This window comes from Macrotis lagotis, chromosome 6 (assembly GCF_037893015.1).
Source record: "Macrotis lagotis isolate mMagLag1 chromosome 6, bilby.v1.9.chrom.fasta, whole genome shotgun sequence".
In the NCBI taxonomy this organism is placed as follows: Eukaryota; Metazoa; Chordata; class Mammalia; order Peramelemorphia; family Peramelidae; genus Macrotis; species Macrotis lagotis.
In genome coordinates this window covers 81,252,214-81,270,075 of record NC_133663.1, presented here as the reverse complement: position 1 = coordinate 81,270,075, position 17,862 = coordinate 81,252,214, and the positions used below count along the sequence as shown (strand labels likewise).

At 34.7% G+C, this 17,862-nt stretch overlaps 1 protein-coding gene across 4 annotated transcripts in view; it reads right to left on the bottom strand.

Moving 5' to 3' along the window:
* The window catches only part of C6H2orf80 (chromosome 6 C2orf80 homolog), a 33,003-nt gene continuing 15,141 nt past the window's right edge, over window positions 1-17,862 (bottom strand). For 3 of the 4 annotated variants that reach the window (XM_074191501.1, XM_074191499.1, XM_074191502.1), the window contains 5 exons: window positions 15,581-15,668; window positions 14,937-15,014; window positions 3,614-3,701; window positions 1,715-1,827; window positions 1-584 (listed from right to left, as the gene is read on the bottom strand). In XM_074191501.1, coding sequence (XP_074047602.1) covers window positions 498-584; window positions 1,715-1,827; window positions 3,614-3,701; window positions 14,937-15,014; window positions 15,581-15,668 — 454 coding nt within the window. In that variant the 3' untranslated portion in view covers window positions 1-497. The remainder of the gene's footprint in view (window positions 585-1,714; window positions 1,828-3,613; window positions 3,702-14,936; window positions 15,015-15,580; window positions 15,669-17,862) is intronic. The other variant, XM_074191500.1, reaches the window with a different exon arrangement.

Sequence of the window (17,862 nt, the reverse complement as noted above, 5' to 3'; positions counted from 1 at the left end):
TATATGCTTTATTATAAACAATCATTAGGTATATTCACAGCAAAACACATCTGAAACAATATGGGATTTGTTCTCTTCCTTTTGCAGTTGTACCTTTTATTCAGGAAAATTAGGTGTCTTACTCTCCCATTTCTAAGAGAGAAAAAGATTTAATGGTTAGCGCTTGAAGACTGCCAAGGAGTTGAAATGTGTTGAGGTGCAAAACAAAGAGAGAGAAGTATAAATAGCAATTAATTAGAAGGAAATCTATTCAAATGGACTTCACAGTGCTAGAATATCTGCATAGGCCAGACAAGGTCCATACCTTGCTAACAAATTTTAGCGAATCACTGAGCAGGGCCAGGCCTACACCTATTTGAATTATCTGAGTCAGGGGAAGAACACTTTTCTAGAAAACGACAACAAAATAGCAGAAAATGCAAGTGTGGCACAGGGGCAGGGCCAGTATTGCTTGGAGCTGGTATCTATGGAAGAGATGAACACAAGGTTTTGTCTTCTCAGATGGCATGTTGTTTTTTTAAATTGTGTCTTTGATCATCAATTCTCTCATTGCCTAGATCCCAAATTTCAACTTCCTTAGAGACCTGCAGAACACAAGAAATCCTATTTGGTGAAGAAACACTTCAGTTTGAGGGGTTGATTACTTTAAATTTGTCTCTAGTGTGAAAGTAAGACATCAAACACTGTTGTTATTGGAAAAGGTGGAGGGGCATAAAATGGAGAGAAAATAAGTTTTTTCTGGCCAATGGACTTGTTTGTCTAAGAAAGGATATTGAGGGCTCCATCTCTTATGACTACCTTTCAGTTCAATTCAACAAACTGATAGAGATGGAGAAGTGGATAGAAAAAAGATCTTGGAGTTGGGTTCACTAAGTTTCATTGCCATGGCAAGTCACTTAACTTTTCTGTGAGGCTTTGGATCTACACACACACACACACACACACACACACACACACACACACACACACACACACACACACACACACACTTTGCAAATTTTAAAGGATAGAGGCTAAAACTATTGATAGAAAGAACTTCCAGGTGAGGAAACTCTGTGATTGCAGATCATCACCTCTCTTCAACTTAATTGCCTTAGAAATTAAGACCACTGAGATGCAAGATTTGAACCCAGGTGTTTCCCAGTCCGAGGTCAGTTCTCCAGCCACTATGACAGACCTAGAAGCACTAAATAAATATTACATATAATTGTTCACTACATAAAGTAATAAATTAAGGTCAAACCATTTCTTGAGACATATATGTGTGTGTGTGTATGTGTGTGTGTGTGTGTGTGTATGAATAAGGTAAAGTCAGTTAAAGGAAAAATACATTCAGAAAGATGAAACACAGAAATGTGATGGAGAGAGATAGGGACTAGACATGATTTCATTGAGGTAGAGCACTCTCAGATAAGGAATCATGTTGCAGATTAGCACTATCTTTTCAATTTATAGTCTTAGAGAGATATCCAAGGCACTGAGATATTGAGAACTGCCCACAGTCACACAACTGACAGTAAGTGGTCAAAGTCAGAACTTGAATCTGACTTTAAGGCCATGAATTGGTCTCTCCACTGTGCCACATTGTCTCTCCGAAATACTTGGGGATTAGATCTGTTTTAATTCGATCATTTAGCAATAGTTTAATAAAAGTTTCTGATAAATAATAATATATAATAGTTTAATAACTTCCACTTTGAGTTTCCAGACTTACTTTTTTCTTTGGCTGTTTTTCTGAACTTCTTGCTGACTTTGGTTCCATTGCCTTTGTTGTTATTGAGTTGTTGGTGGCATTTCTATGTGCTATTCTCCTTTGTAGCTTGACCCCTAGAGACACAGATGATGACTGTACAGGGTACTTTAATGCATCAAAAATTTGAGACTACATTGATGAAAATGCTGTCTCCATCTGCATTGCTGCCTTCAGACAGCAATCTTTCCATACCTGAGGAGACAGTTTCATGAATAAACATTCCAAACATTCATTACTTGATTGTCAGTTTCTTTGGGGATTAGTCTCTAGCACAAACCTAAGCTGGTCCTTCATAAGGCTCAAAGTCTTTCCAATTTAATGGCACCTGCCAGTTATCTCTTTAGTATAGGCTTAAAAAAAAATCTACCCTCATTTCTATGCTATGAGGAGGCATCAATATATGGCTCCTTTGGAGAATCTGTAGAGTATATCATACTATTGGAAAATGACCACTTCACACATTGAGAATGTTTTATTTCCATTTTCAATAGCTCGGATAAATAATTTCTCTCTACTGAACATAATGGGAGAAACAAGTAATCTTTGTGAATCTGACTCCAACAAATCAACTAGGGTTATCCAGGGAAAACCTAATTACTTATAAACTTTTACTCTAACCCATAAAATCATTACTTTCCCTTTTTCTTTTAGAGTAAAGGGAAACAAGGAGCAAAATGACAAAAAAAGAATAGCTCTGTATAAAGCAAAATATTTATAGCAGTATGTTTTGTTGCAAGAAAAGAATGATGTCCATTGATTGAGAAAGAGCTAATCCTGTTGAGATATGAGTGCAGTGGTATGATGTTTATCCTTCACTCTCAAAGAAGATCATGACATCAGGGAGGTAATGTCATGATAAGCACATTAATTGAATTTGAGTGAGGGGGGGTATTGTGCTAAGTTATCAGTCTCACTTTCTTCTCTACAACCACCCGGATTCAGCAGCCAGATATGAATCAGGACTACTTAGAAATGGTCCTGGATGTGAGACAATCAGGGTTAAGTGACTTGTCCAAGGTAACATAGCTAGTAAGTGACAATTTGAACTCCCATCCTCCTGACTCCAAGACCAGTGCTTTAACCACTGTGCCACCTAGCTGCCCATGTAGTGGTATATTACTGTGTTGTAAGAAGTGACAAACAAGATAAATTCAGAAAAAAAAGTTGAAGACTTAAATGAACAAGTACAAAATGAAATAGATGGTCAATAAATTCCGTCCTATTTTCACACTATAGAAGATGCCCCTGACAAGTTGGCCTTTCACTTCTAATCTCATTACCACGTCCAACTCAAGCCTTGATTGATTCCCTCAGCCTCCTTTCTCCCCTGTTTGGAGGATTGAAGGGTGAATTATCAAACTCTTCCCACTAATTTCCTTTACAGAGGGAAGAAATTGACCTTTTCAGCTCACCCTGCTCTGTAACTGCTGCTCTCCCTTGTTTCAACTCCTTGGAAAAAATGCTCCCATACTAGGGAATCTCTGATCCCTCTTCTTCCCCCTGCATTCCTGCCTTGTCTATTGTGTTGTCTCTCTGCATTTGACTGTAAGTTCCCTGAGGGCAGGGACCATATTTTTATTAATTGCACCTGGCACATTATAGATATTTAATAAATGTTTATTGACTATCAGAAAAAATCATTCTAAAATTTTTAAATTGAGGTGAGTTGAAAATAAATAAACTTGGGGCAACTAGTGTGGCGCAGTGGATAGAGCACTGGTCCTGTAGTCAAGAGTACCTCAGTTCAAATCCAACCTCAGATACTTAATAATTACCTAGATGTGTGGCCTTGGGCAAGCCACTTAACCCCACTGCCTTGCAAAAAAAACAACTAAAAAAACCCAAAATAAATAAACTTACTTTGTTTCTGAGCATGTTCTACTGCCTTGGAAGCTGTTAGCATGGCAAAAGGATGTGAAGAGAGATGAATACTTTGAGCCTGAGGAACCTGGAAGGAAAATAGGACAACTTAAAAATAATGAATGTATTTGAGCTATTCATTTCCTTCAGCTTATTTAACCAATTAATCAACAAGTATTTATTAAGAGACCACTATGCACTATGTTAGGCACTAAGGTTATAAGCATAAAGAATGAAACAAACATTAGTTGTTCTTCAACCATCCTCTTATTCAGACATAACTAATGTTCCATTTTATAGAATAAAATTTACATTTCCATATAAACTCTACTCCTGTTCAGCTATGCCCTATTCCTTCTCAAGTCTACTCTAATATGGTTTACCTCCTTCTTTAAGGCCATTGGAATTCCTACTTTATACTTTATCAAACTCCCCTATTTATATCCTTGAATAATTCATTCAACATTCCTTCCATCTCCTCGGTCTACTGAACTTGTCTTTGTCCTGAGTATGCCAAACTTCTTACAACCTTCTCCTTTGGTGGCTTCTTTTGGGACTTTCTGACTTGCAACATCAAGAGGAGTTGGCATACTCTTTTCAATTCATTGAAAATTCTAGACCATTCCTTTGTTACCTCTAAAGTTTATATAATTCTTTTCTTTCCAGTCCTTCCAGATGCTACCTTTCAACCTCCAGGTCAGTTTCTCAGCTTACAGACATGTGTTCCCTGTTCATAAGATTAGTTATGTTACACTTCTTTTCAAAATTCTTCAATAGCTCCCTATTGTCTAACAAATAAAATTCATACTTCTCTCCTGGATATTCAAGGACCTCCCCTTTCTGGCACTGAATTTATCTCATAGGATTTGTACCCTGCCATCCCTAACATATAATCTAAATGGAACTATTTACCTCAGTTTTGATATACAGCTTGCATTTTTTCCCACATCTTTGCTCATGTTTTTTTTTTTCCCAAGACTGGAGAGAATTGTTGCCCCTCAATACTTAAAATTGAAATTTCTGCCCAATTTTAGAGTTCAGACTTGAAGAGTATTTCTACTGATTCCCAGTAACTGAATCTCACTTAGAACTATGCACCTCTCTTATAAATCTTATTTGGAATTATATTTATCTGCCAACTTCCTCCTTTAGGCTGTAATTTCCAAGGAGGAGCCATATCTCAAATAAATATCACACTTCATTGAGAATCCTCTACACCTAGTAAGGACTGAATAAATATTTGTCAAATTGAACTGAAATACTTTTTTTTTACATCTATGATTTCACAGGGTTTGGTATTCTACTCATTATGAAGATTGTAACCTTTTAGTAGACTTTCTTCTCTAAGTTTGTCGGGATGAGCTTCTCAAGATGAATCTAGGCTGGAGGTCAAATACACAGTCTGTCACTGGGATATATTCAAAACCTTTCCAGTTTGAAAAGCTTTTCCAGCACTTGTGTTTTGTAGAAATAGTATTAGAAAACCCAGGGCTACCTCTTTGCCACAAAGAAGTAATAGGACAGAACTTTAGCGGAGAGCTGAATTTAAAAAATATATATTCCTTATAATTTTTCTTTACCATCTATATCACCTCTTTATGTGGGTTTTATTCCACTTTAGTCAATGATGCCTTTAACAGAATCTTGCCTCATTCTACCAATGAGAGGAAATTAATTGCCCAAATGAAAATGATTAATAACTGAAAAAGTTGAAGTACATCTATGACAGACACAATTTTTCTCCTTCTCAATAACAGGTTCAGACTCCATAATCCCAGCACAAAACTTCTGACTCCAAACCCAGAGTTCTTTCTACTGTACCATCTGATGACAATGGGGAAAAAAATCTAATTTAAATTCCTAGTCAAGTGCTGACTCACTCTGTTTCTGAAACGTAAGCAAATATCTAATCTTATGCCTCCCACATATAGAGTAACTCATCTTACAGTTCACTGTGCAGCAGTCCACACAGCAAGTCTGAAAGGTCAGTGACTGTCTTGGGAACAGTTTGAAGTTGGCACGAACTTAATCCATGGGTGGATTTATTGTCCCTCATGCCTGGTCAAAAAATGATCAATTAACCTTCAAGTCACTTAGCCCTGATTGCCTCTCATTCAGGGCCATTTCCAGTCATCCTGATCCATATCTGGCCACTGGATCCAGATAACTCCAGAGGAGAAAGTGAGACTGGTGACTTTATATACAGCACCCTCTCACTCAAATCCAATTCAATGCATGTCATTGCATCACCTCCCTATGTCATGTGTTTCTTTGAGAATTAAGGACCAACAACAACAAAAACTATATGCAAAGCAATGTTCCATGTTATTTGTAGAATACAGAGGAAAAAAACCTGGTCACTGATTGTAGGAAGTTTATATTATATCTGAGATATTTTCAAATACATAACTTATCAGCAATTAGGAGTATAAAGCAAGATAAAAGTTAGTGAGGCTTTCCTTTTTTGTTTCTGTTCTTTTATACAGCTGAACTGGAATTTCTGCTGTCCGTGGTACTAAGGTACTAAGAGAAAACAGACAACTACCCTGCTTTCTTTAATTTCTGAACCATTAAACCTATTTTCAAAAATTAGAATGAGCCCAAGTAAATTCTTGTTGTCTGATTGAAAATTATCTCAGTGCTGCATCCAATTCTTGTAGTCTAAGCTATTGATGAGTTGTTGATCTTTATCAATGGAGAAAATTTATATACATAAAGAATATTCAATGCTGATAAAATCAGAGGTCTAGCTTATCTCCCCCTACCCTAAAGCATCTATAATGTTTATAAATTCATATTTTTTTAGGTTTTTGCAAGGCAATGGGGTTAAGTGGCTTACCCAAGACCACACAGCTAGGTAATTATTAAGTGTCTGAGGCTGGATTTGAACTCAGGTACTCCTGACTCCAGGGCTGGTGCTCTATCCACTGTGCCACCTAGCTGCCCCTAAATTCATATTTTTTAAAAAAATATCTGTAATCAATTCTTAGATGCCTTGAAAATGATATTATCTCCAGTATGGACTTTTTTTCTCTATGTATTTTCTTTAGTCTAACTGGCTCATCCACTCAGTGTCACTGACCCATCTTCCCAGAATATATTGGGTGGGTGAAGCTTAAAGTCTAAATGTAACAGTTCCATTCTCATCACTTATGTGAATAGATTGATATTAGAAGATTGATAGATCAGTTCCATTTTATTTTTCTTGATATTTCCTTTGGGTTTCATCTTCACAATTTATCAGAATCTACTGACTAAGCTAGATCTGATGCTGTCCCTTGCAAATTTGTTTTCCCTTCAACAGCTTTTTATTGCTTTATATAGTGACATTGCTCATTATCTTCCATCTTTCTCTTCCATAAAATTTTGTTAATATGCTTGTACTCTATGTTTTATTGGCTGCTATATTTTTAGACCTGCCAACTAAGATGATTTGATCTGTCAGACTCTTCAAAACTGAAACTAATCTGCTCAGAAAGCTTCTCATAAGATAGAGTGATAGTCAACATTTTTTTCAATTTTTCAATTTCTCATTTTTTCTCAGACTTAACAGCATATCATGTTTGATGTCCTATAATAAATATTCAGTGCTGTTATCTTTATTTTTATTCTAATTTGATAGGGATGCCCTATGATTCTAAATTGGTACAAGGTTTTGAAGGTAGGATGACATAAAAGACTCTAAACAGGACTAAGGTAGGGGTGGGGTAGGCATTTCAGTGAAGGTTGTAGAGAGAAGACATTGGTAAAAGAGGAATTTGGCATTCTATACCCATTCTAATATCTTCTTTCTCTATCCCACTTTCTTCTCTTCATTATTTTTTTATTTCCCCATTTCCCTTTTTTTCTCTTCCCCCGCTCTTACTATCTATTTCATTCTCTCTACATTAAATGGCAACAATATGTATATATTTTTCCTAGTTCTTATATTTTAAAGTGGATGAACTGATTTAGTTCTACCTTTTTTCAAATGAACTGAGGAGACATATTTATTATATCTATTTTTTAACATTTATATTAATAACTGTATATAATACATATTACTTTATATTATTTATTTCTATTCTTTTACTATTTGTAGCTCTCAGTTGAAATTAAAATAAAAATTTAATTTTCGTAATTAAAAATAAACAACACTATTTCATAAAAAATAAAATTTTAAGAAAGATTCTGTGGACTAATAACCAATTAAAAACTGAAGCAGAAACCCAACTCAGTCTCAGTTGGGTACATTATTATAATACAATCCTGAGTTGTATTAATGCTATAGTTGCACTAGGTGGCGGTAAAGATTAACAAAAAGACAATAAATGTTCTCTTGTCCTTCCTGTTGATCAAATGAGGTAATATTTGTAAAGTACTTTGCAAACCTTAAAGTCTCATCTATGCAAATGACAGCTATTAACGTAGTCCACTTTCAATACCACTTGTGAATGATTTAGGAGATAAAAATTAGGGTTTAATGAGGGGTAGAGTCCAGTAGGGTAAAAAGATTTACAACCCAAACTAGAGTGCCAGTCTGGTGAAAGATGTACATTTTCCATGTTGGAGTTCTCTGCTAGGGAGTCAGTTCTCCAAAGTTTCCAAATTCTAAGTAGTAAGAATGTCTGCTAGTCAAATTTTGGGGAGTGGCAAATATTTGCTGCTGATCTTAATGGGGTTCTGTGGTTGGAAAACACTCTTCTAGAGAAATCATCCTTTATGTTCTCTAGAACTTCAAGATTTGTAGCTCATTCTTCTCAAGCTGCCTTGCCTGAAATGTATCTGGTATAGCCAAATCAAAGAGAGATTCCCTAGGTTCATATTCAGGTGTATTTTGGTTCAGCCATTATATCACTCATTGGTATTCAGTCTCCTTATCTGTAACTTTGCAGATTGGGCTAAATGAGCTCTAAGTTCTCTATGAATTGTAATTCCCATGATCCAGTCGTTACCCCTTAGAAATCTGGACAGGTGATACTTTATTTAAACAATTCTCATGGTTGTTCACATATACATAGGCAGAGAATTAGCTAATGATAGTGTCCTAGACCTAGAGTCTCCAGAAGACCTGAGGTCAGATCTAGTCTCAGACTAACTTTATTACTCTGGGAAGATTACTTCATTTCCGTCTGCCTCACTTTCCTCATCTGCAAAATGGGAAATGTCAAAGAGCACCAACCTCCCAGGGTTGTTGTGAGGATAGGATGAGATAATAATTGGTAAGTGCTTTATAAATTTTAAGGAGCTATAAAAGTGGCAGTTATTTTTATTACATAAAATTTAAGCAAAAACACAGTGAAATTATCTTTCAAAAACAAGAATATTTCTACTATGTAAAAGTATTATGTTGAATCTTCAATAAATCCTTTAAGAGACAATGATCATAAGAACATTGTATATATTAACAGCAACATTTTGTGATGATCAACTATGTTGGACTTGCTCATCTCAGCAGTACAATAATCAAAGACAATTTGGACTTGTGGTAGAAAATGCCATCCACATTCAGAGAAGGGACTAAAGAGTCTGAATGTAGACTAAGGCTTAATATTTCCAGTTTTTCAAATTTGTTTTATGGCTTTTCTCCTTTCATGTGTTTTTAATTTTTTATTCTGATTCTTCTTACATAACATGATTAATATGGAAATATGTTTAATAGAATTAAACATGTATACCCTATAGATTGTTCTCTGTCGGGGTATGAGGGAGAAAAGGGAGGGGAAAAATGCTACACTCAAATCCATACCAAAAGAATGATTGCTGAAAACTATCATTTCATATAGTTAAAAAATAAATGAATAATTTTTTTAAAAAGAGGCTATGACACAAACTGTGGTAGATGTATGTGATGGAACACTATTGTTCTATTAGAAACCAGGAGGGATGGGAATTCAGGGAAACCTGGAAGGATTTGCGTGAACCAATGCTGAGCTAGATGAGCAGAACCAGAACACTGTACACTCTAACAGCAACATGGGGGTGATGATAAACCTTAATGGACTTGCTCACTCCGTCAGTGCAACCATCAGGTACAATTTTAGGGTATCTGTGATAGAGAACACCATCTGTATCCGGAGAAAAATTGTGGAGTTTGAACAAAGACCAAAGACAACAACAACCCGTTATCTTAGTATGTAATTTTGTTATCTCTTATACTTTATTTTTCTTCCTTAGGTTGTGGTTTCTCTCTCATCACATTCAACTTAGATCAATGTACACCATGGAAACAATGTAAAGACTAACAGACTACCTTCTGTGGGGGGTGAGGGGGGAGAAAAGTAAGATTAGGGGAAAAATTGTAAAATTCAGAATGAATAAAATCTTTCAAAAAAATTAAAAAAAAAAGAGGCAGTGAATTTCCCTTTTTGTAAGTCTTATAACAGACGCTAGATGATTACTTGTCAAGTACTTTATCAGGGATTCTTTTCATGTGTGAGTTGCGCTAGATAGCTGATGAGGTCATTTCAACTGTGAAATATTGTAATTTTGCGATGCTATGAGTGTGTGTTTGTGTGTATGAGACCCCCTCTCCCCCCCACCACCAGCAATAGAGTTCCTGGCATGGTACATCTCCTCCTCCCTCCCTTCCTTTCCCTCCATGCTGGGAGCAGGCTACCAGGGGGAGAAAGGCAGCTTTTCTTCCTGGGCCATTACTCAAAATAAATAGATAAACAAACAAACAAACAAATAAATGAATGAATGAATGAATGAATAAATGGATGGGTGGATAGATAGATAAATAAACAAACAAATAAATGAATAAATAAATAAATAGATGAATAGATGAATAAATGAATGAATGAATAAATAAAATAATTTTTTAAAAAAGAGCCAACGACCATTTAAATCTTAAATAAATGCCTTTCAAATGAGAAATTCTTTTTTTTAAGTTTTTTTTGCAAGGCAATTGGGTCAAGGTCACACAGCTAGGTAATTAGTAAGTATATGAGGATGGATTTGAACTCAGGACCTCCTAACTCCAGGGCTGGTGCTCTATTCACTGTGCCACCTAACTGTGGCAGTGTGCCACCAAATGAGAAATTCTTTAAATTTTTCACATATTTTCTCTTTTTCCATAAAAAATATGACATCTAGTTATTACTTAATCTAATGAGCAGCTGCATAAAAAGAACTGACCTGGGTTTCTGAGACCTGGGTTCTAGTCAATTAATCCATTGATCAATTAATAAACATTTATTAAGAGCCTATTTTTTAAGTTCTAGGAGTAACAAACAGGTAAAAGCTTCTCAAGAAGTTTACAATTCTCTTGTGTTTATCTTTTCATTCACTGTAGGAATTTTCACTGCAGCACTCTTTTTCAAAAAATTATTTTATTTCTTCTGAGTACATGCAAAGATAGTTTTCAGCATTCATCTTTCAGGGGCAGCTAGGTGGTGCAGTGGATAGAGCATCGGCCCTAAAGTCAGGAGTACCTGAGTTCAAATCCAGCCTGAGACACTTAATAATTACCTAGCTGTGTGGCCTTGGGCAAGCCACTTAACCCCATTGCCTTGCAAAAACTAAAAATAAAAAAATAAAAACATTAATCTTTCAGTAAGCTTTTGAGTTCTCCCTCCTTCCTCACAATAGCAAGTAATTGGATATAGTTTATGTATAATCATGTTAAATATATTTCCATATTTGTCATGTCCACCACACTCTTGACAGCTGATCTTCCAACAGATACTTAAATATCTCTAGGGGCAAAAAGCTCACTAGTTTTCAAGGAAGGATAACTCTTATAAGATCATAGAATCATAACTTTAATATTCAAAGGAGTCTAAGAGATCATCTAATCTAACCCTTATATTTTACATATGAATCAATTGAGGTTTAGAGAAATTAAGCGACTTGTCCAGGGTCACAAGGATAGTTAGTTACAAGAGTTGGAATTTAGATTCAGAACCTGTCACTTTCAAGTTGAGTAAACTTTCTTATTTTTTTATTGTTTTTTGAATTTTACATTTTTTCTCCCAATCTTCCTTCCCTCCCCCCACTCCCCACAGAAGGCAGTCTGTTTCCATGCTATACATTTATCAAAATTGAATGTGTTGAGAGAGAAATTATATCCTTAAGGAAAAAATAAGAGATAGTAAATTTACATAATAAGATACCTTTTTAAAAAAATTAAAGTTAATAATCTTTGGTCTTTGTTTAAACTCCACAATTCTTTCTTTGGATACAGATAGTATTCTTCATTGCTGATATCCTAAAACTGTCCCTGATTGTTGTACTGATGAAATGAGAAAGTCTATTAAGATTGATCGTCAACCGCATGTTTTCTTAGGGTATACAATGTTCATCTTGTTCATGCAAATTCTTCCAGGCTTCTCTGAATTCCCATCCCTCCTGGTTTCTAATAGAACAATAGTATTCCATAGCATTCATATACCACAATTCGTTCATTCCCCAATGATGGATATTCTTGAGTAAACTTTCTACTGAATCAAATCACAGATATCAAACAAAATCTGTCCAATAAACTTTACATTTATTGATCCTAGTTCTTCCCTTTGGAGCTACATATAGCAAGTCTATTCCATTTCCCCACAAAGATGCATATAGTCAAAGCTGTCATTTTTCCCATAGTAATGTATGGCTTTTAGAGTTGGACTATAAGAAAAACTGAGTGCTTTAGAAACAATGCTTTTGAATTGTGGTGTTGGAGAAGAATTTTGAGAGTCTAGGACAATAAAATTATCAAATCAGTCAATTTTTTTTTCCAGTTTTTGCAAGGCACAAGTGACTTGCACAAGGCCACACAGCTAGGTAATTAAGTGTCTGAGGCTGGATTTGAACTCAGGTACTCCTGTCTCCATGGCCAGTACTCTATCCACTATGCCACCTAGCCACCCCTTAATCAGTCAATTCTTAAAGAAATGAATTCAGACTATTCATTGGAGAGAAAAATATTATTGTCTAGATTTGCCATAGCTTTCATCCAAGGAGCAAGCATCCATTGAACTAATTTATTATTAAATAGTCCAGTGGAACTAGAAGACTAATTAATAATTAATATATTAAGATGAAATACCTTGAAATTAGGTTAAGATTATGCTTGACTGATTGTTGTTCTATTTATTGACCCTTATCCTCTTTTATTGCTTTATCCTTTTTTCTTTCAAATTCCTTTCCCTTTCTTTCAATTCATATGCACATTGAAGCAACTATATTTTTATTAAAGATTTTATTTATTTTGAGTTTTATGATTTTTCCCCTAATCTTACTTCTCCCTACCCCCCACAGAAAGCAATTTGTCAGTCTTTACATTGTTTCTATGGTATACATTGATCCAATTTGAGTGTGATGAGAGAGAAATCATATCCTTAAGAAAGAAACATAAAGTATAAGGGATAACAAGATCAGACAATAAGATATCAGTTTTTTTCTAAATTAAAGGAAATAGTCCTTGGACTTTGTTCAAACTCCATGATTCTTTATCTGGATACAGATGGTATCCTCCATTGCAGATAGCCCAAAGTTGTCCCTGATTGTTACACTGATGGAATGAGCAAGTCCATAAAGGTTGATCATTGCCCCCATGTGAAACAACTATATTTTTTAACCTCTAAATATTACTTGGAATTTTATAAATTATAGATTTACAGACTATTAGAGATGAAGAGGGAACTTAAAAATCTTCTAGGCTGGTCATTCTCAAAGTGTGGTCTGGGAACTTGCATAGGTTCATGATATCCATTCAGGGGGTCTGTGAGTTCAAAACTAGTTTATAATATTGCTAAAATGTTTTGATCTCTAATACAATAAATAAATAAATATAGATAGATAGATAGATAGATAGATAGATAGATAGATATAGAGATATAGAGATAACCCATATAAACAAAAGCCCTTTCGGGTCCTCAATAATTTTTAAGAGGCCAAAACATAAGAGAACTGCTGATCTAGCTTAACCTCCTAATTTAAAAGATAAGGAATCTGAGCCTTAGAAATACTCAGTGTTTTGTCCAGGTCCTATAGCTGATTAGTTACTAACAAAGTTGGAACAAGAATCCAGGTTTTCTCCACTATTTTCTCCTATTCTATTACTGATTTCAAAGCTCTCAGGAGAGAGATGTCACCACATTAACAAAGTCATTTTAAATAAATGGTCATCCCTGAGATAGTGAGATTCCATTATAGTGGAATTATAGTGTCTCTAGTATTCTAAATATCATATTGTGGTGAAAGGTAGAGTTAAGCTAACTCTATATTTACAGGGTTGTAAATGAAGAACTGAGACAATTATCCAAATAGCTTAAAAGAAAAATAATCTGCTCAGTTCTTTAGATATTTCAGGTAAAACTTTAGAAAAAAATAATCAATATCTCAATTTGCCACAATTCATCAATCAATCAACCAAAAAGTAGATATAACACAGACACTGTGCCAGAGATTTTATATATATATATATATATATATCATATATATGTTAATAAAATATATTTTCAACTAAATATGCTAGATTGCATACAGCACTTAACTTACCAAAGTATTCAGTTCTGTGATGTCAAAATTTTTTTTCACAATAATTCTAACAGAAAAGTTCACTGAATTGTGCAATGTCATACAGCAAAAAATAGAGAACTGACCCTAGCTGTGTGACTTTGGGTAAGTCACTTAACCCCCTTGCCTTGCAAAAAAACAAAAAACAAAAAAATAGAAAACTGAACCTGGGCTCCCAGCTGTTTGTCTAATGATCTTTCCACTGTATCTTGGAACTCTATATATTACATACAAGGCAGTTTCTAGGAAATTTCATAAATTTTATATCACAAATTTTCATTGACTCAAGAACTTTCTTGTTTTTTTTTTAAAAAGAGACTTTGATCATGGAAACAATGTATAGACTGACAGACTGCCTTCTGTGAGGGGTGGGGGGGAGGGAAGTGAGATGGGGGTGGAATTGTAAGATTCAAAATAAATAAATAAATTTTAATAAAAAGAGAGACTTTGACCAAATGTTATTATTGGAACACAATCTTACTTATCAAAAATAGAGACAAAATGGTGGGGAGTGGAGGAGAAATGAAAGGCATAGGGGTTCAAAAAGAGAAAGAAAAGAAGTCATTGAAAGATTTTTTTTTAAGGACAGAAGAGAACAGAAGTAATCAGAGATAAGCAGGATAGCTTTGAAAATTACATATAGAATTTATCATTTTTAAAAGAAAGTCAAAATATTATATATTAGATATTAGAATATTACATATTAGAGATTTTAGGTATTGTGTGTAACTCTTTCTTCTATTATGTATATGGAAACATTCATTTTACCTGCTATTATTATCAGAATTTGAAACATTAAAAAAAAAGATAAACAAGTAATCTATTAGTGATTTACCTTCTTAACACCAGGCTGGTTCTTTGTAGAGGGGTGAATACTATAAATTTCAAAGATTTCTTCAATCGGGAGACTGTTCTATTAAAAGAAATATATTCATTATGCCATGTTTTCTCTATCTTAAAAAATTAGTTATAATGTCTCAATATCAATTATGCTTCTTAATCATAAGGTTTACAATATTATTTCACAATGATACTCCAGCTATGACACATTTCTTACAATTTATCTTTCAAATAAATGTTGCAAAATGGGCCTATTAATAAACATTTAAACAGATTTCCTAAATAATAGAAAAACAGAACCACTGAATTATAACATTAAATTAGTAAAGGATCCTAGAGATAATCCAATCCAATTCCTCTCCACTGAATCTCTCCCTCTCTCCCAAACTACCACTCTCCTCAATTGCGGATGATGAAACTGAGGCAAGAGAGGTTTGGCGATTTTCAAAAAGATAACTCAGCTATAGCAGAACCTGAATTTGAGCCTAGGTCATGTGTCCCCCAATACAATGCTCTTTCTATTTACACCAAATTCTTTAACTTTGCTTTTTAAAAATACCTTATGTATATGTAAGTCAGAAACATTCAACATATATTAGGGGTCAATGCACTTTAATAAAAATTTCTTTTCCCCCTTACCATTAGGATCCCAGCATAAAATGATAAAATCATAGCTTCTCGTTCAAGGCGATTAAGAAATATATGCCTGTAACGGAATGGTACCTTCCTAGGATGGAAAACATATAAAGAAGTTTGGTTATATGATCACAGATGGAAGATGATCACCTAAATAGTATTTATATGCTGCTTAATTCACATATAAGGATAATGACTCTTTTTTTTTTTTTGCAAGGCAGTGGGGTTAAGTGGCTTGCCCAAGGCCACACAGCTAGGTTATTATTAAGTATCTGTTGGATTTGAACTCAGGTACTCAGAGCTGGTGCTCTATCCACTGTGCCACCTAGATGCCCCAATATGACTCTTTGATGCATCATTATTAAGTCAATTATGTACTCTCCCCACAAATCATTTATAGTTATTTATTCTAAGTTTTCCACTCTGTCTTCCCTATGACTAATAGTATACCCTTGCAAAGTGGCCATCCAGAATGAAGTTGCCCAATCTGAGACCATGAAAAAAGAGTGAAACTAATTGGCTACAGCAACTAATCCTGATTTTATTAGGGTTACAATCTTAACTAGCTCAATGATTGCCAAAGTGGGGACTTCTTATAATTTAGGGGATTGTGGCCTGACCTTAGAGGATGTGGGATCATCCAGCCATGGGACAGGAAGATTGCCTTCTCCACAATAGTCCATTGTTGATCTTATCTCCAACACAAACAGACCCAATCTTACCTCCTAAAATTACACCTTCCCTCCACAGTTCAAGCTTCAACTTCCCTTTATTGAGGTGTAGGAAGTAAGACCCCACTCCTCATTTTTCCTTTTTTGATGGGAAAGAATGAATATCAAAGAAAGAGAAGGCATCTAACATAGGATCATAAAGCAAGAACTGGGAAAGACCTCATAAGCCATTTAGTACAACTCCATCAGTCTGCAAGAACAGAAAATGAAATTACAGGGGTACCAAATGTGAAATGCTTTGCAAACGTCAAAAGCCATTATTATTGCTATTATTTTCTTTGTGAGGTTGGATTATAATCTGCAATATAGATCTTATCACATTATTTCACCCCCCCCATTTCCCCTTCTTCTAAGCTTCCCAAATACTTCCAAGAACATCACCATCTTTCCATTTGACTTAAATTTACAATCCTGAGGTTATACTTGAGTCCTTCATTGATCTCATCCCACATAAGGTCAGTTCTCAAATCTTGTCATATCTCTTCCACATCATCTCTTGGTATCTATCCCTTTTCTCTCTTCACTCAACTACCACTCTAGTTCAGGCTCTCCTCTCACCTGCACAGTTGCAATAACCATCTCCCTACACTAGGTTTCTCTCTTAGCCAATCTATCCTCCAAGCAGATGTCAAAGTGATTTTCTGAAAGCACAGGTCTTACCACGTAATTACTCTACTCAATAAATTCTGATGACATCCTCCTTTTGATCAAAAACTTCATCATTTGAAAATTTTAAACAACTTTTATGTATATATATATATATATTCATAATTGCTTGCATAATACATATAATTTTAAAATAGCAAATATATATGTATCTGAGGTGGAAACTAAAAAATCTTTTACTGATGAGGTATACAATTAAAAAGTTTGGAGGCCATTATTTCTAAACAACTGAGTCACTTTAGACTGATGGATTAAGATATTAATAACTCTGAAAAGGAACTTCCATGAGCCAAACTGGTAGATATAGGCTGGTGTGTGTATATATATATATATGTATGTATATATATATACATACATATATATATATATATACACACACACACACACACACACACACACACACACATATATATATATATATATATATATATATATATATATATATATATATATATATATATATCTTAATTCCCTAGAGTCTTTCACTAATAGTCCTTGGGAAACCAATGCTATCATTGCTTAAAATATGTAGCCAATAAAAATCAGGAACATTTGAATAGTATATCACAAGAGATTTTCCTAGTCTCATATTTTTGAGGTAGGATATTCTTGCCATGCTGTATTGACTTGACTTTTTTTTCCAAAGGCAAATTCATTATTAGTGATTTGATGTTGCTGTTGTTTGTCTTTATTCTTAAAGAGGACCAAGACATCGGGTCAGTGATGCCATGGCATACAAGTGAATTGGATTTAAGTGAGAGAGGGCTATGTAAAGGAACCAGCCTTACTTTCTTCTCCAGAGACATCTGGGTCCAGGGGCAAGATATACATCAGGAGAGCTGGAGATGGCCCTGGATACATTTTGGGAGAAATAATATATACCTTTCT